This window comes from Myotis yumanensis, unplaced genomic scaffold, assembly GCF_028538775.1.
Source record: "Myotis yumanensis isolate MYYU_CA2020_CCGP unplaced genomic scaffold, mMyoYum1.0.hap1 SCAF_6, whole genome shotgun sequence".
NCBI lineage: Eukaryota > Metazoa > Chordata > Mammalia > Chiroptera > Vespertilionidae > Myotis > Myotis yumanensis.
This window is the reverse complement of record NW_027223757.1, coordinates 35778181-35800535: the sequence shown is the minus strand read 5'-3', so window position 1 is coordinate 35800535 and position 22355 is coordinate 35778181. Positions and strand designations below refer to the sequence as shown.

General features: G+C 47.0%; 1 protein-coding gene across 4 annotated transcripts in view; it reads right to left on the bottom strand.

Annotated features, from left to right (window-relative positions):
* Positions 1–5951: 5951 nt before the first annotated feature.
* The window catches only part of TRAF3IP2 (TRAF3 interacting protein 2), a 40129-nt gene continuing 23725 nt past the window's right edge, over positions 5952–22355 (bottom strand). For 3 of the 4 annotated variants that reach the window (XM_070417890.1, XM_070417888.1, XM_070417891.1), the window contains exons 4-9: positions 20895–21073; positions 18707–18795; positions 13496–13564; positions 12393–12509; positions 8870–8944; positions 5952–6534 (exon numbers count right to left, since the gene is read on the bottom strand). In XM_070417890.1, coding sequence (XP_070273991.1) covers positions 6388–6534; positions 8870–8944; positions 12393–12509; positions 13496–13564; positions 18707–18795; positions 20895–21073 — 676 coding nt within the window. In that variant the 3' untranslated portion in view covers positions 5952–6387. The remainder of the gene's footprint in view (positions 6535–8869; positions 8945–12392; positions 12510–13495; positions 13565–18706; positions 18796–20894; positions 21074–22355) is intronic. The other variant, XM_070417889.1, reaches the window with a different exon arrangement.

Below are 22355 nucleotides of genomic sequence, written 5' to 3'. Positions count from 1 at the left end.
AGGGCTCCATGAGAGGGGCAGGAGGGTGGTGCTGGGCATCTTGTTGGAGGAAAGAAGCGCAGACAGAAGCAGGGGAGAGGTTTGCTGAACTGCTTGCCAGTTCTGCGTTGAGCTGGCTGGCCCTGGCTGCACAAGAACTTTGAAGTTGACAACAGATTGGAAGATAGAATCGGTTAATTCCTGAACTCAAGGAGCCCTTGGCCCATATCTCAGATAACACGGATGCTGAAAATTGGACAGGTCCCAGTCTCACCTAAACACGATTGATTGTCCTCTCCTTGGAAGACTGCAGCTTTTGACCACCGCCAGTGGGAGCCGGCCGCACCGTTAAGCCTGGATGAATGAGTGAACAAGAGGCTTTCTGTGGAGGACATCGCCCAGAAGGTGCAAAGGCCAGACAGGTACCTGCGGCCCAGCTGCTGCTCAGTGACAAAGCTGGCAGCCAAGCCCAATGCCAGCTTTTTGAAAGCAGCCCTTTGATAACACTGATTACATTTGCTTCGCTAGAGCCTTGGGCTGACTGAGCAACAGCCAACTTCTCTGGGTAACAAAGAGGAGGGGAAAGTAATCCAAACACAGGTTTTATTATAAAAACCAGGGAGTGAGAGAAGTGTGTTTATTCTGTAGATAACACACCTGCTCAGTGCCCGGGAGGCTCATTTCCATCAGTTGCCATGGCAAACTGGTTATACTTCAAGGCCATGTGGCTTTGTTTCCTTTTGAGATCTGGTCCTTGTCCTACCTTTTCTAACAACTCCAGCACAATGACATGGAAGCCTGCGACAGCATAATTGATTTCTCCTTCCCTCTATCAACGGCTTCCATTTGTTCGGTGCAGGACTGAGGCTGCCTTCTCCTTTGAACTCCATGCTAACCAGGAAGGCATGCTTCAGAGAGCCGTCCTCATTAACATTCCAGGTCCCCCTTCCCTGTCAGCGATAAACAAGCCCTGCATCAATGGCCTCCTTCCTTCCAGACTTACAAATGAGTGGCTCAGTTCCACATTTTGCTGCCGATCCAGGTGCCCAGGCGGACAATGTGGGGCTAAGAAGCACGTGGGAGAAACTAAAAATAGAACAGCAGTTTGGACGCATACCAGAGCAGCTACTTCATCTCAACTTGCTTTGCACACTAAGCCTAATGGGATCCATCAGGCATGAGTTCTCTCTCCCTCCCACTCTCTTCCTCTGTCCCTCTCCTCCGTCTCCCCAGCTGCCATCAGAGCCTTCCTGGTGAAGGGAGCAAAGAGAGGTCAGGCAAGGGACAAGAAATGTGTGTCCTTAAGGTTTTAGTTTGCAAGACCTGGGAGATCTGGGGGCTGCAGTTATTCCTTCCATACGCATGTGTCTAGAGAACAGCAGGCAGGTCCAGAACAGTCACCTGTGCCCAGGTACACTTCACTCCAAGACTGTCACTGTTTAGCAAAGGCTCAAATATCAGTTCCTTAAACAACGGGGAGGTGTGCCCTAGACCCACACTCGTACACTCCTTAAAAGTTAGAGAACTAAACTACACTGTGTGTTCCTCTTACAGCCTGTGTGGCTGGAGACTAAGAATTTGGGAGCAAGTGCACAATCACAGATGGAGGGGCTGTGGCACACGTGGGTGAGCCAGCAGCAGGTGACTGCCCAGGGTCTGTGGAAGCCTCCCACCAAGGGACATGTGATTCTATCGGAAAACTTTTTCCAATAGAAAATGGAACAGATAAGTATGAAGTTAGGCACATGCCATCTTGCCTGGGCACAAGGCCACCCTGACGGCCAGCTGCATTGACTGAACTAGGCTCCTTTGTGTCGTGGATGGGCCTCCTGCAGCTTCCCCACCCAAAGGGGAGGTTGCGAGACCCATATGTGTCTCATTTCTTCATCTGGAAGGTAAAGCAGATGTTCCAAACAGCTATGTATTATTCCAACAAGATGAATAGAACAGATTTCAAAGTAAAAACCTTTTTCAATGTTTTTGTTTTGGAGACTGGCCAGATAAAACTAAAAGAAATTGACCTGACACGGGTAGTGGGTTTTGTCTGTAAGCTTCAGGAAGGTGTCAAGGTCTTTTAAATTGTGCCTTCGTTTCATATAATACCGGTATAAAATAAATATGCCAAGCTACCTCGGGAAAAGTCACACACCATATAATCGGAGCAATAATTACTTCCCCAAAGAATTTCCCACAGAACAAATTGCTACATGATCGCTGAATCCTCCAGCCACCAGAGGACAAAGGGGCATCTTCCCTCAGGCCTCCAATGTTCTTGAGGCTCAATTTACCTCCGGGAGGTACTGGGTCTGTTGTTGAACAAACCTGCCATCAAACACCAGAAAGCTTTCTACGTTCACCAAGTAAATGTCTGCAGACTGGAAATCGGAATACCTAGGTTTTACTGCCTTAGACAAGTCATGGTTTCTGAAGGCCCCCCTTTTCTCACGCAGAAGACAAAATGGCAGAGGTGCAGGATTTCTAAAGTCTGAAAATTTTATGACAGAAATAAATTATATGAGAATTAAATTGTTTTTGGTGCTTTCTTTCCTCTCCCCCCCCCCCCCCCCCCCCACACACACACACACTCAAGTTCATTCTTTACTTCTTTTATTGAGTTCTCCATCTCCAGGATGTCTGTGGCGAGCCTGCACGGTCATGGCATACTCAGCCCCACGCTGGGCGCCTTATGTGCCACGCCAGCTCAGCTGGGTTTGGTGAGCCCGAGTGGGGGTGGTGAAGGATTGAGAAAGGACAGACAAGAGAAAAAAGCTGGGTCTGGGTGGGACGCTGTCCTCTCTGATGGAGAGCTAGTGACAGCACCATGGACTACAAGCCGTGTCTTTATTTTATAGCCAGATTCCACGAGGCAAAATAAGGGCGTGGTTACAACGTTCTCGTGGGTTTCGAATCTACTCAATTACATGCACCTGAACTCTATCAAGCCCACATCATTCAGGCATGTGGGGCCACATGTTCAGACCATAGGTTCAAGCTTACAACTACAGCTGTTGGCTATAATTGTGCTGGGAGGGCTCTGCCCTCCAAGCTGGGACTTGCACGTGGCCATGAGAGGACTGTGCCCTCTCATTAGTCTGAGGCTTGAACCTGTCCAAACACTGTGGCCGCTCTCCACAAATGTCTATTTGGTTCGTTTTTAAAGTTTCAACCTCTATAGTAAGTACTCGTTTTGTTCACTGGTTTTTATTTCTGAGTTCATCAAACTGCCTCTCTGTCTTTCTTGTATTGTAACTCGGAGTTTTTTTGCAGAACTGTGATCTTGAATTCTGTCATTCAAATCACACATTTCCATGTCTTTAGAAGTTTATTTTCTGGAGATTTTTTCTTTTCTTTCTGAGCTGCCTCATTACCTTGGCTATTTGTGGTGTTTGGTGGATTCCTTCTCTGTCCACCTATGTATGAGTGACAAGTGTTTTTAGTTCCTACACTGCTCTGGCTTTCAGATCTCTGTGACTTTGGTGTTTTCTTTCTTCCGGCCTGGGTTTTTGCTTATTTGGTCAGTGGGCTCATAGAGAGCTAGTTATCTTGAAATATAGTGCATAATTCTTCAGGATGAGCAGCATTTCTACTGTGTGAAATTTTCCCACACTCTAACCTTATCTTTTCAGTTGCCCCTAGGAGGTGGGTCTCCCTGATTCTTCTTGGTTCATTGAAAAGAAACAGAAAGATTCTGTGTTTTGAGAGGCTCTTTCTGGATCATTTCCCAATGATCATAGGCTTTGTAACCCATTGGCAAAGGTGAGGGTGACAATGGGGTGTTGGGCAAAGTGGATGAGGTGGTTGATGGAATAGCTTAGTTAAGAAGAATGCTTGGCAAGGCATCATGAAACAATGTCTGGAATGTTCAAAACAGAGATTTGTTTAATAGGAAAAAAGAAAAGGCTTATCAACTATAGTAATTTTTTCTGAGCACTGAGCTGAGAAATAGCTAGTCTGATACTTTGTAACCATGGACCGAGATGTCTTTGAACAATATAGAAATTAAATTAAACTAAACAGGCAGACATTTTGAAACCAGTCACTGAAAGCAAAAATTGTATTTTAAATTTTGTTAGTCACTAAATATTAGACAAGAACCTAACCTTGCATTCTGCACATCTCATCCCTAAAGTCAGTATAGGTCTGAATAAAGCTGAGGCTAAGGGATTATTTTTACAGTCTGCCATAACCCACCTCCATCCCCCAAGTATCTACAGATGAATGCAAAAGGACCAGGATAATGTCTAAATAAATCAAGTGCTAATCTTAGTGCCAGTGCTCAAAAATTGTTGTTAAAATTCCTTTGATGTTTGTGGTCATCAGATTGCATAGAAACTTCAGGGGTCAAACTTTCATCACTTGGCCAGGTGTTGTGTGTGCGTGTGCACGCGTGCGCATGCTTTTTTTTTTTTTTTTTTTGCTACCAATGCAACCAGCTGCAACAATTTAATGACTATTTGTGGAACACCAGGGACCTTCCCTCATCATTCACCTGGGGTAGGAATAGTGGCTGAGCACTCGGGACCGGTCTCTGAAGGGTGGGAGGGCTAATAACATCACATTATTAAACCTTTGCTAACTAGAAACATTCAGAGTACTAATTGCTGATGCCATTCTATTTATAACCATGTGTAATCCTTAATGATGCTACTCCGCCTGGGCAAAAAAGATAACAAGAGAGAAAGAAGACTTGAAGATTGTGTTTGGGGTGTTTTACATATTTGGAGTTAATCAAACAAGTAAGTCCACCTGGCCGGTATGGCTCAGTTGGTTGAGCTTCGTCACATGCACCAAAAAGCAGTCGGTTGGATTCTCAGAGGCAACCTATCGATGTTTCTCTCTCACATTGATGTTTCTCTCTCTCCTTCTCCCGAAAATCAATAAAAAACATATTTAAAACAAAATGAAACAAAAACACCCCAAACCAAGTAAGTCAGTTCTACCAGGTCTCAAATGCTTTGAAGCTAAAGGTATTTGTCATTGAGTCTTACAAATGAGTATTTAAGGTATACTAGCCTTACTTTTCCTTTAAAAAAACCCCAAACGTAAAGTCATTCATCTTACTCAGTAGACATCAAGGTTATAATATAAATAAAATTAGTGTTTTTTGCATTTCATTAGTAAAGTTCATTATTTATAGTTGATAAGTATTGTTTTTGCTATGGTGACACATAAAGTTGAACTATCTCATAGTTTAAGAGGTTAGGCAGACAGATACGGGAAGAAATAGCTGAAAAGTCTTCATATTGGATTATTCATCTTGGGCCATTATTAAAGTTATTCCACCTTGTTCTATATAGAATATATATTTTGTTTATTCTTTTTTGTAGACAAAAGGAACAAGATATATTTTTCCCCCTGAAATTATGAATGTGAGGGTATTGTTTAAAAAAAATAAGAAAATGTCTCTGTTAAGAAAATGTAATTTCATTCCCTGGGAGAATATAATTATGAAAATGAAAACTTAGTTATTCTTGAACAGAGTATTTAGAATTTAGGTCCTAGACCTTAAACCTTTTAGGGTCATTAGAAATACTTTTTGGTCCATGTCATTTTATAAACTAGTCCCCAGAGTTTCAGAAAAGTGAAAGGACTTGCTTAAGGTCACACAGCTAGTTCGTGATAGCACCGAGATTGGGACACATCTCCCAAACCCCAATTCTAGCCTGCACTGTACACCCCCTGTCACTTCATATAACACAAATATTTTTACATATATATTAAGACCCTAAGAACTATGATTCTATTTAGAATCATGGTCATGTGTAGTACAAAGTTGTTTTGTTTAAAAGTTCTACTGCAAGAATAAAGTTTTCACGATTATGTTAAAGGGATTGTTTATCTGGCTTGAATCTTTTAATATAGTCTGTTACATCTGTCTAATATTATATCTAAGAAGCTTTATTGATGGTCCTTGAAGCAGCTGCCCATATTATTATACATTTATATATCTTTGAGATAAGGGAAACACAATGTTACAAAAGAGTAAATGTTTTATTATTTGTACATGAATCCTTTTGGTCCGAGGCCACACAAGCATCTGGCTAACACATAAAAGTAGCCATAAGCAATGGGAGGGTGTTTGTGGTCATTTACATGTGGTCACTTATATGAGCTCCTTGCTAAGCAGTGAGAGGCCCAGAATGGACGAGTCAGACTGTTCAGAGGAACAGGCAGTGGGGATGAGAAGCAGGGAATGCAGAGCAGCCCCGCCTCCATTCCAAAGACAGGGTCTGCGGAGGTCTCAGGAGGAAGAATAGGCTGCAAAACAGGTTTTCTGGGGTTGGAGGGCCCCTCAGGGAGGGACTGAACACAAACAGCTGTGAATGCTGCCAGCCAGCCTCAGCTAGAGGAGTGCCTGCCAGAACAGGGTCCAGATGTGGCCGGCCCCAGTGAGCTGCGGCTGGGGTGTCACAAGGGCACCACCTGAAGCGTGGGCAGAGGCCCCCGGGGGGGAGCCACGTACTCTTCCTCTCGGAGCAGCCGCAGCAGGATGTTTTTTTTATTCTTGGGCCAGCTGTAGACGTGAGTGTTCTGTAGCCAGGTGGGCACATGCTCCTATGGAGAGAGAATGACAGGAGCAAAGGCCATTAGAGAAAAACCTGGATTCCAGATCCCAGGCTCGGTTCCCAAACATCTATGGCTTTCCCTTCTGGGGCATTTCCTACCAAGCCATCCTGGGAGTTGCAGTGTTTTGCTTTTGGAAGGGGTTAGCATGTGACGTGCTCTTGGCTTTGGGTGCAAGCTGTATATCTCATTATGGAAACCACATGTGCACAGCATTTTCTGTCAGTCTCCCAGGCTACCTGCCCTTTGCATTTCAATGTGCTTTTCACCACCCTCACATAAAAGGGGTAGGACCAAGGTCATGCAGAGTGATTCGAATTCCCCTGTGATTTTGTAAGAAGTATGCCAAGACTTAATCTAATTCATTATCCTTTCACTCCAGCCACAGGTCTGGCCTGCAGTAGAAGGATCCCAGCAGACCTCCATTAGCAGGCAAAGGCAGAAACTGTGAGCCGGGGATTGTGGGGTGCAGTTTCAGACTACCCTCAAGGAGTGGGCATTCTGTTGGGGAAAGACAGAGTTGAATAAGTAAAAACATCTCGTGTGTTCGATGGGGATACATGCTGTAGAGAAAAATAAAACAGAGAAAGGGGATAAGCAGCGCTGGGGCCAGGGTGAATGGTTTGCAGTTTTAAACAGGGTGTTTAGAAAAGAGCGGAGGGAGAAAGCTTTATAGAGACCTGAGTCCAGGCGGATAGAAGAGTGCGCCTGGCTGGTTCAAGGAGCAACTCAGTGTGGCTAGAGAAGAGCGAGTGAGAGAGAGTAGGTGAGGGTCCGGAAGTGGAGGGGCCGTGTCACAGAGAGCCTTGCAGGTTTTTCTCTGAGGAGATGGCAGGCCTTTGGGGACGGCAGGATGAGCTGAGAAGCAGCACCTGCCGTGTGTCAGGCATCATGCTGGGTATTAATGACACCCAAATGAAGAAGACACAGGTACTGCCTTGAGGAGTTAATAGTCTTATGAGGGAGTCAAAGTATAAAGAAAAAGAAACTGTTTTCTAGGCAACGGCATACCCAGGGGTCAGGTGGTCGGAGCAATCTGCCCTGAGCACAGGCAACAAAGGGATTGTTTGAAGAAGTTTTAAAAACATTAATAAAACCAACTGAAAGTTGGTCAGCTTTTTCCATCACCCTGATCCAGTAATTCTAAACAATGACTCCCAGTGCCTGTACCCCAACCACACACCACGAATCAAGGTCAGCACAGGGGACGAGAGATCAGGAGAGGCTGGAGAGACTGGGTAACATAAGCATAAGCAGGATTTCACTAGACAGACAAGTCAGGGAAGGGCACTGCTAGTAGAGGGAACAGAAAGTGCAAAGGCACAGAAAATGAAAGCATGTGTGCGTGGGAGGGCATGCTGAAAAGTCCAATTTGACCAAAGCATAGAATCATCTGCACATGGTGATAGGGAAGGCTGAGCATGTGGGCACAGGCCTGTCGAAGGGGCCTCACATGTCACGCTAAGAAAGGTGGAGATGATCTTGTAGTCTGTAGGAAACCACTATGAAACTTTTGAGCTGGAGAGAAATCAGAGCTACATTCTGGGTGTCCCTCTTTGATGGCAGAGCAGAGGATGGCTAATACAGGGTCAGAGTGGAGACAGGGAGACCAGTAAGGAGATCTTGCAGTGAGAGCCTGGGCAAGGGGTGGAAAGGCAGGCTATTGCTCAGGCTGTGAACTGTGCAACCCTGGGTTCCCATTCACATAAACTGGGCCCTCCCTCATCCAGAAGTCTCAATGCAGTCCTGGCATCTAGGAGTGCAGCTGGGCCTGAGCTCAGGGTGCAGCAGTCTCACTTTCAAGACTTTACTACCTCACTGCCTTCCCTTTGCCAAGGCTTGGCCTCAGGTGTGTTTTGCCCCCATCCCCCAAACCTGCTGGCAAGCCCTTCTGGTGCAAAAGCCCTCCTATAAACCACAGCAAAGTTCACTTTGATAATTGTGTAGATTTAATTCCTGGATTCTACAGCTTTGAGAGCTGAACTGTGTGCCACAAAATACTTCCATGGAACAGCCAGCAAAAAAAGTACACATCTTGACTTTTATGTACAAGAGATAAGAAGTATCAGATGAACAGTCTCTTTTTGGCTCATAAGTTAAAACACAAACTACCTCTTTGTGTGTAATAGCTGTTCAAACAATTAGGACAGCGATGGTCTATCAGATAACACTCTCTTCATGCTGCTGAACTGAGTGGTGCAACTTGCTGATCTTTCTAACACTGTTCTTTAAGGAGTGATAGAGTTGACTAGGTTTTCCACTTAAAATCCCAGATAGCAAACAAAGCAAAGCTTGAATTCTGAGGGTATTTTTGTTTGTTGCTTACCTTCTTAGCATTTGGGAAGAGCACAGGGATGAATCTGAAATTCATACTTCCTTGTTTTATAAACTCGATCTGCATCTGGAAGAGAACAAATTCAAGGTTTAATTTCAGGAACGAGGATGAGGAGTTAGTGTACAGTACCCACAATCATACGAGCCCACAGTGCCTTTATTCTGATTTCCTTGAGTGCCTCACCCTTATAATTTGAAGCTCTCCCCATTACACATCTATGCCATTTACTCATTCACCAATCACTTATCGAAGGCCTAATCAGCGTCACGCTCTGTGCTAGACTTTGTTTTAAGGATTAGGATTGGGGTCTGCTGAGCTGGTTGGCATCAGCTCACAAAAGCCAGATGTGTGCCTCTTCCCAGTTCTGTGTTCAGTGTCTTCACATTGATAGCTTGAAATTGGCCATCGTGAGAGTAGTTATACCACAGAAATGGGAAGATGCTATGAATCAGGGTTTTGTGTGGTTTTTTTTTGGGGGGGGGGGGGGTTAAGGGTGAACCAGCTTACCAGAATACCGCTGATACAAACAAACCCTATCAGCACAAAGCCAGCAGTTTTGTGAGCACTCAGAAGGTAAATTACCAACCACAGTGCAGTGTGGAAAGTGTGAACAAATTGCTGCGGAAGCCCCAGATGGGGGCCATCCATTCTACATCAGTTACAAGGACAGTTACAAGGGAGGTGTCATTTGGATGCTGGAAGAAGAATGTGGTCAGGCAGGGGGAGAGGGGAAGGACGTTCTCAGCATAGAAAAGGCCTGAGCAAATGCCCAGCGTGTGGCAGCAGTCAGTGGGTTGGGACCAGCAGGTAATGCCCTGCAGCTAGAGCACAGAATGGGCTTGGAGGTGAGGAAGGCAGGCTGGGGGGTCAGTTGTGAAGAGGTCTGACTTCCAAGCCTTAGGCTGCCCACACCAGTTCCCATTTGTCCTGACACTGCAGTGGCCCAAGGAGCTTTAGCTGCCAGAGCTCCATCAAAACCAGAATTTTCAAACAGAGGAGTCAGAGTCTTCCAAATCCTGTGACCAGCAGCAAGTTTGCAGGCTTCTGATGACAGGGAGAAGAGGAATTATGCGTTCCAACTATTTCATCTTCCAATTGATTTTTATTACGGAGGAGTCTTTGTCGTGCATGGAATAAAAACAGAACCGAGAGGGACGTGCCAGTGGCGATGGCTCGTTACTGAATTCACCAAAGAAACCCCTCCTAAACTCACACTTGTCCACACTCACGCTTATTTGCGTACACGCCCAACCACACAACACACAAGTCATCCACAAGGTGTTTTCTCAGAACCACCTCCCACTGAGAATCAGACAACGCCAAAAGCATGTTTTAAAGTGACCAAAGCACTGCGCCCCTCAAAGCACCAGCCACATCAGTGCAGACACGTGAGCGGAAGGGCACAGTTTACTGGTTAAGAGTTAAGCACTGGGTGCAGTTCCTGACTCCCAGGGCACTGGACACTATAAGCTTGTTCACCAGGCTGCTCCGCCTGTGGAGGGGCCACCGGCAGGAGTGCATGTTTTTCGCCCATATTTCCAGATACTGGCTTTGTGTGCAGTCCTGGCTCTATGACTCAGCCCCGCCTGGGCACCTCTTCACACCCTGTCCAGGAGTTTGCTGCTGCCTGGAGGGGACCAGGAAGGCTGTCGGGCGGGCAGAAGGCACGTCTGCCTCTGGCCTCTTCAGCCCCTTCCTTGATGAGGGAGGGCCCAGGACATCGTTGCCCAAGACACTGAGTGTGATAATCTGGCTCTTAGCTGGGCGGTCGGACAAGCTCCGGGCCGAGCCGTGTTCCTGCCCGGCACTGTAGCACTCCAGCAGAGCTCCACAGGTTTCCTCGGGACCTCACGGGGCCTGGAGCCCTTCCCACACACCAGCTGTCCCCTCGGGACTGCCCGGTTCCTAGAGATGCAGACAGGACATTGAGTGCTTGGAGGCCACGCAGACAAGTAGCAGCAGACAGCCAAGGGGTGGCAGCTCCCAGGCCAGCCATGACCTTTCAGGGCAGAAACTATACTTCTCTGGGCCCTGCCCGTGGGCTGTCAGACCTGGAGAGAATGGAGCAGGAGGGAGACGTGCCCCCTGACTCCTCGGCCTTCCTCTGTGACCGCACCACCTTGCCTTGGCGTTTACTTTGGGTTGGTTCTGAGCTCAAATATGTGGCTGGCACTTGGTAGAAGAGGAGACAGAGACCCTGAAGACCCAGATGGGGAGCACCCACCTACCCTGCCTTTTTCCTGTGCTCCTGATCCGCAGGACAGACCTGATTTAAGTCAGCGTCCCCAGAGGTAAAGCTGCAAGGCCCCTGCCGGCCTGCCTGCCTCCTGCCTTGTGCTGCTCACCCGTTCTATCGGGACCACTTCTGCTTCCTGCCCATCCTCCTGGCCTCATCAGTGCCCATTCCAGGTGCTTGCCCCCTGGGGAATGTTAGGACTGAGATGGGGCTTACAGGTTCTAGTCCAGTGATCTTCAAGCCTTTTTAAATCTCAGAATCTTTGATAAACAAACAAGCCGGAGAAAGGCAGACAAGCTGTGTCTGAGGTGGGGAGAGGCCCAGAACACCCACACCCCCAGCACATATGAGCACGCAGTAGGGACTATGGGAGCATCTGACATCCTGGTCAAGCGTGACTGTCTGCACAGTATCTCTGTAACTGCTGAAAGCAGGAAGACCGCTAGCCCATAAAACAGCCAGTTCTAAAGCTGGGTGTTATTTTCCGTCAGAACGTTCCATCAGATGCTGAGTAAGTTAACTCCCTATAAATGTCTCCCCCTGGTTTTGGTTTGACCAGACCCCATAGTTGATGAGCGATGAAGAATAGAGACATGGAGGCACAGAGAGGTTTGAGCAGTTGGCCCATGGTCACACAACCTACACGTGAGGAAGGTGATTTTGAACCAACCGCACGAGTCCTTTTGGCCAGGCTATTCTGCCTCTGTGAAAAGGAGGGGGACAGGATATGACACCCCACAGGAACCCCGCCCCTCACTGCCCCGCCTGTCGATCCTCCTAGGCCCATGGTCGGCAAACTGCGGCTCGAGAGCCACATGCGGCTCTTTGGCCCCTTGAGTGTGGCTCTTCCTAAGCCTTAGGAGTACCCTAATTAAGTTAATAACAATGTACCTACCTATATAGTTTAAGTTTAAAATATTTGGCTCTCAAAAGAAAGTTCAATCGTTGTACTGTTGATATTTGGCTCTGTTGACTAATGAGTTTGCCGACTACTGTCCTAGGCCATCACATTTGGTAAACAATCAAACCAGCAGAGCTGTTTCCAGAATCATGGAACTTAGAGCACGGATCCCTCTGCCCTTGTTACTGACAAGAGCTCTGAGTCTCAGAGGAGTGCTGAACTGCCCAAGGCCCCAAAGGTAGCAGCCCCCCACTCTCCTGCCTGGGGTTCTTCACCGGCATCACGCCTTCGCTTGGTCTCTAGTGAGGGACAGGCCTTCACAGAAGAAAGAGCCTGTCTCCAGCACTGGCGAGGTGCTGCGGGCCGTCACCACTCACCATGCGATGGATGTACTTAGTATGTAAGCCGTGCTCATCCTCGTCCAGCTGCGACTCAGCGCCTTCCACATCCTGTTTGTATTTGGGGCTGATTGCTACGATTATCATCACTGTCTTCTGTTAATGAGAGGGAGAAAGCATGTTTATGAAAGTGTAACGTGCGGTCCATTTGGTGAAGGCAGGCTGGAACCCGGCCAGCAGGGCTGTGTGCATTGTCTGACACAGTGCGGGTGGAGGGCTGGGCTCATTCTCCGTGAAAGCACTGGCCCCGCTCAGGCAGACGGCTGTCTCCCTGCTCCCCTCTGCCTCCCGCCCGGCTCCCTGCACACACCCAGAGCAAGTGGCTCTGCGTGGAGCTCTCCTAAATGGATGCGGTTTTGCCCACCATTTTCCACAGCCATCACTAACCCATGGCTAATGAAAGCCCCAACCACCAAGTGATCTGCATCTTGGTGGAAAGACTCTGCAGCCCCAACGATGAAACGCCCTCCCTCCCACAGCCGATCGAAGCTGCCAGTGACTGCGCCCTGACTGCCCTGCTGGTGGCAGGGCCCGTGAGCAGGAGGACCAGACCTTCCACACAAAGCAGATGCCAGGCTGCACACAAAGGAAAAGCCCAAAGCTCCAGCCTGCTGAGACCTCCCCACCCGCTCTCTCCCCCAAAGCAGCAGCTAAAGCGCCCACAGGGACATGCTGGCAGCAATCAATTTCTATCTTGTTGAAGCACAAAGTGCCGGGAAAGCTCTTCAGCCCAGCCCTACACAACACTTGGGGTGGTCTTGGATTAAATTGAATTCTGCCTCTCCCTCCCCACTCCCGCCTTCATTTCCTCCTTCCCTCTTCTGGTCAGAAAATTGTTTGTTCTGATTGTTATCAACCACCTGTGTCTGGTTGGACTGTTATTTCCTGCCTGTGCCTGTCCAGGAGGGCGACCCCATCCTTCCTCTCCAAGTCTTTGCACGGCTGCCAACAAGGGAGGCTTTGTTGGGACTTTCTCGGCTTTGGACTTGGTGGGTGTGCCAGAGCTTCTTTCATAAAATAACTTCACAAGCTAATTGTCTTTCTCACCAGAAAATAAACTCAGGATTTTGAAATGTACTTACATCTCTAAGGTAGCGTTCCATCCACTTAATGATATCAATGCCTCGGATTCTATCCTCAAAAATGTCAATCTGCAAGGAAAGATGTGGGAAGCAGCTCTTAATGAGAAGCTTTATCTAGATGCACAGCAAGAGAAAACATGAGACTATATGCATTTAAAATAGAAAAAGTTACTCATGCTTTTTGCAGGGAGGAACGTGTAAGTCTAAAGAAAATACAATTTAAAAATAATGTTCCCTATTTCAATATTAGTAGGCATTGAACTATTTAATACCCATAATTAGGGTATACAGGCATGCATCAAAATGTGTCTTTGGCTACACAATAATTATGTTTTAAAAACCTGAGAGACATGGGCAACAGGTTGGATGTAAGCCAATAACACACAAACCAATTATATATATACTAGAGGCCCGGTGCACAAAAATTTGTGCACTGGGGGGTGGGGGGTGGGAGGGGGGTCCCCCAGCCCGGCCTGTGCCCTCTCGCAGTCTGGGACCCCTCGGGAGATAACGACCTGCTGGCTTAGGCCTGCTCCCAGGTGGCAGAGGGCAGGCCCAATCCCTAGGTGCAGCCCCTTGGTCAGGCTCAAAGCAGGGCCGATGGGGAGTTGGGGCGCCGCCCCATGTCATGTACAGAGTAGGGCGGATCGGGAGGTTGCGATGCCACCCTCAGTCACGCTCAGGGTAGGGCCGATTGGGGGGTTGGGGCACTGCCCCCTGTCACACTCAAGGCAGGGTCAATGGGGAGGTTGCGGCGCCACCCCCTGTCACACACAGAGCAGGGTCAATCGGGGTTGGGGCACTGCCCCCGTCACTCACAGAGCAGGGCCCATCAGGGGGTTGAGGAGCTCCCCCCTGTCATGCACAGAGCAGGGCCGATCAGGGGGTTGAGGAGCTCCCCCCTGTCACTCACAGAGTAGGGCCGATAGGGGAGTTGGGGCACTGCCCCCTGTCACACACAGAGCAGGGCAGATCAGGGGGTTGGGGCACTGCACCCTGTCACACTCAGCGCAGGGCCAATGGGGAGGTTATGGCTCTACCCCGTTACACACAGAGCAAGGCCCGTGAGGGGGTTTGGGGCGCCGCCCTCTATCACCCACAGAGCAGGGCCGATCAGGGGGTTGGGGCGCCGCCACTGTCACACTCAGAGCAGGGCCAATGGGGAAGTTATGGCTCTACCCCGTCACACACATAGCAGGGCCTGTGGGGGGGTGGTTGGGGCGCCGCACCCTGTCACACAGCAGGGCCGATCAGGGGGTTGGGGCGCCTTCCCCTGTCACGAACAGAGCAGGGCAGATAGGGACGTTGTGGCCCCGCCCCCTGTCACACACAGAGCCGCAGGGCGATCAGGGGGTTTGGGCGCTGCCCCCTGTCACGCTGATCCTGGTGCTGGGAGGCCTCGCGGCTCCGCTGATCCCGGTGCTGGGAGGCATATTACCCTTTTACTATATAGAATAGAGGCCTGGTGCACGGGTGGGGGCCAGCTGGTTTGCCCTGAAGGGTGTCCTGGATCAGGGTGGGGGTCCCCACTGGGGTGCCTGGCCAGTCTGGCTGAGGGGCTGAGGGCCGTTTTCCGGCTGGCGGGTGACTGAAGCTCCCAACTGCTCCTTTTTTTCTCTTTTTCTTTTCTATTCTGGGCCAACTTTAGCTCTGAGGCCTCGCTGCTGAAAGCAGGTTTCTGGCCTTTACCTTCTGTATTTGATACAATGTTGCGGTCCGGCTGGCTGAAGCCCGGCTGACTGAAAGCCGGTTTCTGGGGTTTTGTTTAGTTTCTATATTTGCAACATAGTTGCTTAGAGTTGCAGCTGAGAGGCCGGCAAGTCAGGCGGGGAACGTTGGAGTCTGCCATCACTGGAGCAAGCAAGCCTCCCTGTTCGCTTCAGTGCATGGCTGCCGGCCGCCATCTTGGCTGACAGTTAATTTGCATAAGGATATGCTGATTAGCCAATGGGAAGGGTAGCAGTCGTTTGCTAATTACCATGTTTCTCTTTTATTAGTGTAAATATATATATATATATATATATATATATATATATATATATATATAAAATTTGAAAGGAAAACATGATTCTGGAACATTTTAATGGCTACATGGTGTGCAAGTATTGAGATATAAATGTGGTGCTTTACTTGCATTAGCCAGGTCATCTTTACTGTATTATGTCCAGTTTCAATCTATATGTTTAAAAACGATTGCATGAAACTTGGATCAAATCCAAGGAATAGTCACAAAAACAATTACTAAGATGGTGGGAAACGGTTTATGATGAAAATCAAGAAGTAGACCTCTTTGGCCTTGAAAAGACATATAAAGTCTCTGAAGGAGTATAGGAAGGGGAGAAAAGTTAGTTGTTTTCTGTTTTACCGTAGCCTGAATGTCAGGCCGTTCTTGGGCTCAGACCTGTCCTGTAGCCAGAGGGTAGTGAGTGTGTACAAGGTGCTCTTGATTGGAAGGAGGATTATGTGCTGGAATGGGTGACTCAGGTCCAGTGTCCTGAGGAGGTGTTAGTTGATTCAGCCACACCACTTGCTCCCAGATCAGTTGTCTTAAATGTCATTCCACTATTTAGGACGGATGGGGTCAGCAAGCTGTCCATGGCATCTACAATCTAGTCTCACCTTTCTCCTCCCCAAGTGCCCTGCCCTGGCACTGTACCAAAAAGCACATTGCTAGCCCCCTGCTCTCTGAGTCCTCCCCACACACCGACTTCCTCCTCCTCACCTCACCAAACTCTACCCCATTGTGACACACACATTATTGTAACATTCTTTCATTTACTAAATGTCTCATTTATTTCTTCAACCTGGTCCCAAGCTTCCTAGAACGAGATAATGCTTCATGTTCACCAAACTGGCAGATACATATGGTACATAATGTGAGCTCAGAATGTTTCTTTACTGATGGCACATTAAAAATGACCATTTGCTGCTTTAAAATGTCTGTTGTCCAATGACTTACATTAAGTAATCTTGAGAAAGCTTTTGTGACTCTCTGTTACTGCGTCAGCAATCCATTTCTGTTCTACAGGTCAGAAGCCCCATAATGTTGGGGCTGAGAATAGATGGACAACTTGGCTCCACTCTTGGTTCTATGATTGGCTTCTGCACTTCCCACTTGCATGAGTTTGGAAACATTACTAAAATTCTCTAAGTTTTATTACCTTCATTTGTAATAGGTGGTTAATAAATGTACTTTCTAGGGTGGTTGTGAGGATTAAAATGAGTTAACATGGAAAAGGCATATCATAGTGCCAGGTGTGATGTAAATACTCAATAAATGATGATAATGATTATCCCAGCACCTAAATTATTCCCTGCTGTGAGCTGGACATTCCAGGAGGCACAATGTACTGGCTATCTTCCACTTGTCTCTCCAGATCTCTGCCAAAGTCCACAGCTCTGTCAGGCCAACTTTTCCACGTGGCCGCTGTTATGGGCCAAATTGTACCCTCTCCCCCCGAGATCATGTTGAAGTCTTAACCCCCAGTGCCTCAGAATGTGAATGTGTTTGGAGATAGGAGTTTTAAAGAGGTAATCAAGGTAAATGAGGTCACATGGGTGGTCTCTGGTCCAATATGACTGGCGTCCTTACTGGAGGAGAATAGGACACAGAGAAAGGCAGAAGGAGATGGCCACTACAGGCCAAGGAAGAAGCCTCAGCATGAAATCAATCCTGCTGACGCCTTGAGCTTGAACTTCTAGCCTCCAGAACTGTGAGGAAGTAAATTTCTGTTGTTTAAGCCTCCCAGTCTGTGGCACTTTCCCTAAAGCAGCCCTAGCAAACCACTACAGCCACCCTTGCTCAGGTTGCTATAACCACTGCTCCTTGCCTCTTTAGACCTAGGGGTGGTAGCAAGTCCCTGCTTTTGCTGTCCCAGGATATTCCCAAAACAGTCCCTTTAAAAAACTCTCCTTGAATTACCCATGAAGCTTTCTCACCACTGAGGAGGTCTTAGTGCATCAGTCTAGTAGTGAGCCGCCAGGACTGGGCTCGTGACTCTACCTCAGGGCTTCGCAGAGGTGAGGTCAAGGAGAGATTTAAATTCTGCCTCAGCAGCCTCTGGTTGTTTAGGTCACAAAAACCTGTCCTCTTCTCCCAGGAAAATCCGTATGCTTATTTGGAAATGACCAAAAGTAAGGCCTTTTCTGACATGTTGGCCTTATGTCCTGTAATTTGACTTTATGTCACGGTTGCCACAGCACTTGCTTATTCCAGAAATGAGAAATTGAAATGTTGGTCTCTAATATAGTCATGAAGTTGGAGTGTATAAATTGTATGCTTTTTTAAACTTTTAAACACTTGTATTTTTTAAAAAAATCATAGAATAGAGAAAAAATTCAAGTAAAAACCCTTGTTAAATGATGTCAGATAATCTTGCAAATGGACATTTTTATTTACTAAGTGTTCCCTCCTTATCCGTCAACCTTCCTATCCTTAGACATTCCCCTTAATTTTTTGCCACGCTCCAGAATTCACTGTCACTGCATACCCAGAGCAGGCCTCGGGGAGGAAAAGAAGTGGCCTCAGTGTTTGAGGAAAGCCAGTCTTCCACGTAGGCTCCTGTGATGTTTTATTTACTGTCAAGAAAAGCTTACATGGCTTGAAGCGGTGGCAAGGCACTACAGGGGGACTTGAGGAGCGTGTGCTTCCTGAGATTTCTCGGGCCAAGATCACAGTGGACCGCAGGGCTGGGTTGTCTCCCTCCCTTAGAACCAGACCAGCCGAGAACCTGGCCCTGCGGTAGAAGCATCACCGCTGCATCCGGGTGTGAGATGGCAGCTGTGCACGGCGGGGGCCCAGGCTGCAGGCTTCTGCCTCAAACCCCCCAGCACAACAAAGGACCCTGTAAAGTAAGCGGGGGAAGCCTGCCGCCTCCTGCAACAGGAAGCACAACCGAAGCGGGTGAAAGAGGGCAAAGGGACAAAGTGCAGCAAGAGGCTGGCGTTTCCTTCAGGCCAGGGGTCGGCCGCGTCTGGGCTCGGCATTAACGCCCTTGGGGCTGCTCAGAGGTTCTCGCAGGGAAGACATGCTAGAGACTTTAAAATCCAGAAAATAGTCACCTAAATTCATAAGCATTTAGTTCATAGTCACGTAAATCAGATCATTTAGTTTAAAACATCGGCAGCTATTTATCATTTGTCTCCTTTTGTGCTTTTCTTTTCCTGTACTCACTTTAATTGTTCAGTCTCCTCTTTGGATACAATACTTACTGCAGTTTGAAAGCCATTTACCAGCAAAAAGTTCACGAATTTCACCACCTCCATGGCTGTGTCCACAGAATAAGTGATAAAGACTTTCCCTAAGAGAGATTTTTCACATTTATTAGAAACTAGTCAAATAATACGTGTATTATGAACAATACATGTAAATTGTATGCAATGTCTTTTGTTCTTCTAGAATAATAAAGGGAAACCTCTGGGTGGGGGTTGGTCTAAGGGTCTATGCCTGCAGCAGTGTGGACTGCTGTCCTCAGGACATAGATCGCAGGCCCAAAGGAGCAGGGGGTCTGTCCCAGGGCGTGCAGACTGCTCATGGTGCGTGGAAAGCAGAGGCACAGGGGAGAGCGCGGGCAGGTTGAGCCAAGCTGAGAGGTCTTCTGAAAAACCACACGATGCATTAGCAGAAAATCCGTCACCCAGAACCTGCATGTCCTTAAAATCAGGACACCACCTGGTTTCTTATAGACACTTGGCACTGTGCCTAAGGAATGCTCTCACAGCAGGCCAAGAAGCTGAGTCTTGCTATGGGGCCACCCTGTGGTGTCCTCCTTTGATCTTGTGATGCTCTCTGCTGCCTTGAACTCTTGCTTGACAAGAGCAAGTGAGGGGAGAGGGAAAATGTTCCCTCTCCCTCCTTCCTCCCCATCCCCTCAGTGGTGGGGGAAAGGCCAGGAAGTTGGAGTAGACTAAAGCACAACTCAGCAATGTTAGTAAAATCTCAGTAGCTTGAAGGAGAGTCACTGCCTCTAGGCGGTCCAGCTCTCGGCCTCCCTCGCGCCTCCCTAGGTCAGCCTAGGGCGACAGACAGTATTGTGCCTACACACTTGACCCAGGCAGCGTGAGAACCAGTGTTTTCTCAGGCTTATGCCTTGGGGAAATTATCTGGCTAGCGCGTTAATATGAGAGATGAACAATCTCTCTGTGTTGGTTTCTAGTCTGGAATGAACCCGCTATATCTCAGGAAGCCCCTGGGGCAGAGGGTGGAGAAGAAAGTGGAGCTGGAGAGAAAATATGAGTCTTTTATATTAATCTATGCTTAGGCTCTTGTTTTCTGAAACCCACCTCTCAAATGGAAGTGTGTACAATGGTCATATTGGCTCTTTTAAGCAGCCAGGTATATTGATGGCACTCAATTTCTTTTCTTCTCAACACTTTATATTCAACAAATTCCTATGTAATAATTTTAGGACTCCCTTTATGAATTATGGTAAAACAAATATGATCTACATACTGACACCAGGCCTATATCCTATGCAGGGTAGCATCCATGCTCCAGAAATGCTCAAAATTATAATGTAAGACTTTAAGGAGATTAAACATGTTTTTTTGAATGAAAAACAACACTGGATCATTGTATTAGAGATCGTTCAACTTCTAAAGGACTAAAGAGCATAGATCCCCAATAGGAATTAGTACCAATGCAAAAGGCTTAATTTTCAAGCTTGGTTCAAAGAAGTGCCTAGATTTAGACAGGACTTCCTAGAATTACCTGAGCTTCCTTAGCAAGCACAGCAGGATATAACAATTTCACAAATAGTGGCTGTTTTCCTAAGATTCGTGGAACTTACTGTCCTGACTGACCTTAATATGAGGACATTTTGGTGATATTTCAACATTTTTGTTTCTGACTGCAAAATGTGGAAAAAGAATTATCACCTGACACGTAGTCAAATATTTCTTTAAAAAAAAAAAGGCTTAGTTTGCATTTGGTTGTAAGGCAGCATGGAGAATGTGAGACTGCTTTTTTCCCAATAAGACTGCTCATTCCTACAGGAAACGACCTCGTTCTTGATGGCTGCTGCTAATTTATGGTGAGAAGTTAGGTTCCTGGCCAATACCATGTGGGCATCCAATCAACTTACTCAGGGACAAGTTCCCTCAAGAGCATCATTTAGAAGAAGGAAAAAGCATCGGGGTTATTTGTTGTTGGAGTTGAATGGTTAAGAAAACCTAGTGATAAGCACTTTGTGAGTACCTCTGGTAGTGTGGGAATCACCAAACACATACATACAAAATGTCGGTCACTTTCTTAGCAAAAAGCAAAAAAGTAAATTTTATTTACTTGAAAAATATCCAAGATAATGGATGAATAATCATGAAATACTCTCAAAGTATAAAACCGGAGAAGGAGGAGGAGGAGGGAGAGGAGGAGGAGGAGAAACCATTGCAAACAACTTACGTAATTCTTCTGGTAAATTGCTTATTTTCAGAGTTCCTCTGGCTGGAGGGTTACTAGGGGGTCTAGGGACAGCAGCTGGAGACAGAGCCTGGGGACCCTGTGGTCTCAGTTCGGCAGGACACTCCAAGGACTCCTCAGGAGCTCCAGCTCGTTTTGGTGGCTGGTTATATGGCTGGTCCCTGGGAAGGAATACATGTACAACAATAAAATTTTCATTTTCAACAAAGGTGCACCTTGAGGAATAGGAAGGCTTTAAGAACTATGGGAAGATACCAGTGAGCTATCTTTCTCCTCTGCTTCCAGTTCTTTTCTGAGCCAGAGGGATAAGGGTTGCTCATGAAGTTTTGGTCAATAAGCTATAGGGCAGGTGCTAGGAGTCGCATAAGGGAAGCAGAATTTGATTTCTCGATTCAAGGACTGTCTAATTGGGAAGATGAGTCTCATGCACAGGGCTGAGGAGGTCACCAGTAAAACATAATATAATGGTGGTGCAAGGCTGGTGTTACAGGCATTCTGATAAAAAGGACTTTTAGCTCATGATAGATAACATCTGATTACGTATCAAAAAGTAGAAAAGGCCATGTAGCTTTAAAAGTATTAATGTTGTTAACAGAGGGATGAAAATCTGATCCTGAAGATCCTTTCAGAAAGTTTCTACCACTTGGTTTTGGTTGCCAATATTCCCACAAACATTCTGCTGAGAAGAACCATGAGACACACTCATGTGAGATTTGGAAGCAGAGGAAATGCAGGTTGTGCTTCTGCTATACTCCTGTGGCTTGTGCTCTGCAGTGTCAAGGCCAGGGCATGGGCCTCCGGTGTGGCCAGTGCAGATCTAGCGGGCACTGAACGCATCAGTAGCTGCAGTGCTGGCGGCTACCTGGTTCTGGATTGTACTGTGCAGTGTGGCCATGAGTGGAGAGCTCCACAGCGACGGTCTGGTTCTCTGCCTCTCTGACCCTCACATTGGAAGCAGCCCCTTTGGTGTCCTGGTCTGCGGTGTTGCTCTGGTATCATTCCTGGAAGCCCAACCTAAAGTTTGCTCCTTCAACCCAATAATGTTGTAAGCACCCAGTCCCCAAGGTAAAGCCCTTCTGCTTAAAATTGCTAGAGTTGTTTTCTGTAACTGAATCCTAACTGATAAGGGGACTAAGTTTTTTCCCTTTAAAAAAGCTCTGATTCAAATGTTAACATTTAAAAATCGAGGTAGTGGGAACATATATGTTTCTATTTGTTTTGTGTTTGAGATTATTTTAAAATTTTAAAAATGTTTTGATTACAAAATCTATGTGTATATGCCATTTTTATATGGCTTATTGCTTATGTTTTCATATTTTTACCTAAAAGAGTAAAATATGCAAGAAACTTTATACAATAGGATTTTAAAGAAAATGACACAGAATCCAAACTATACTATATTTCTAAAATATGAATATTTGAGGAAGTTGTTTTTATTCATCC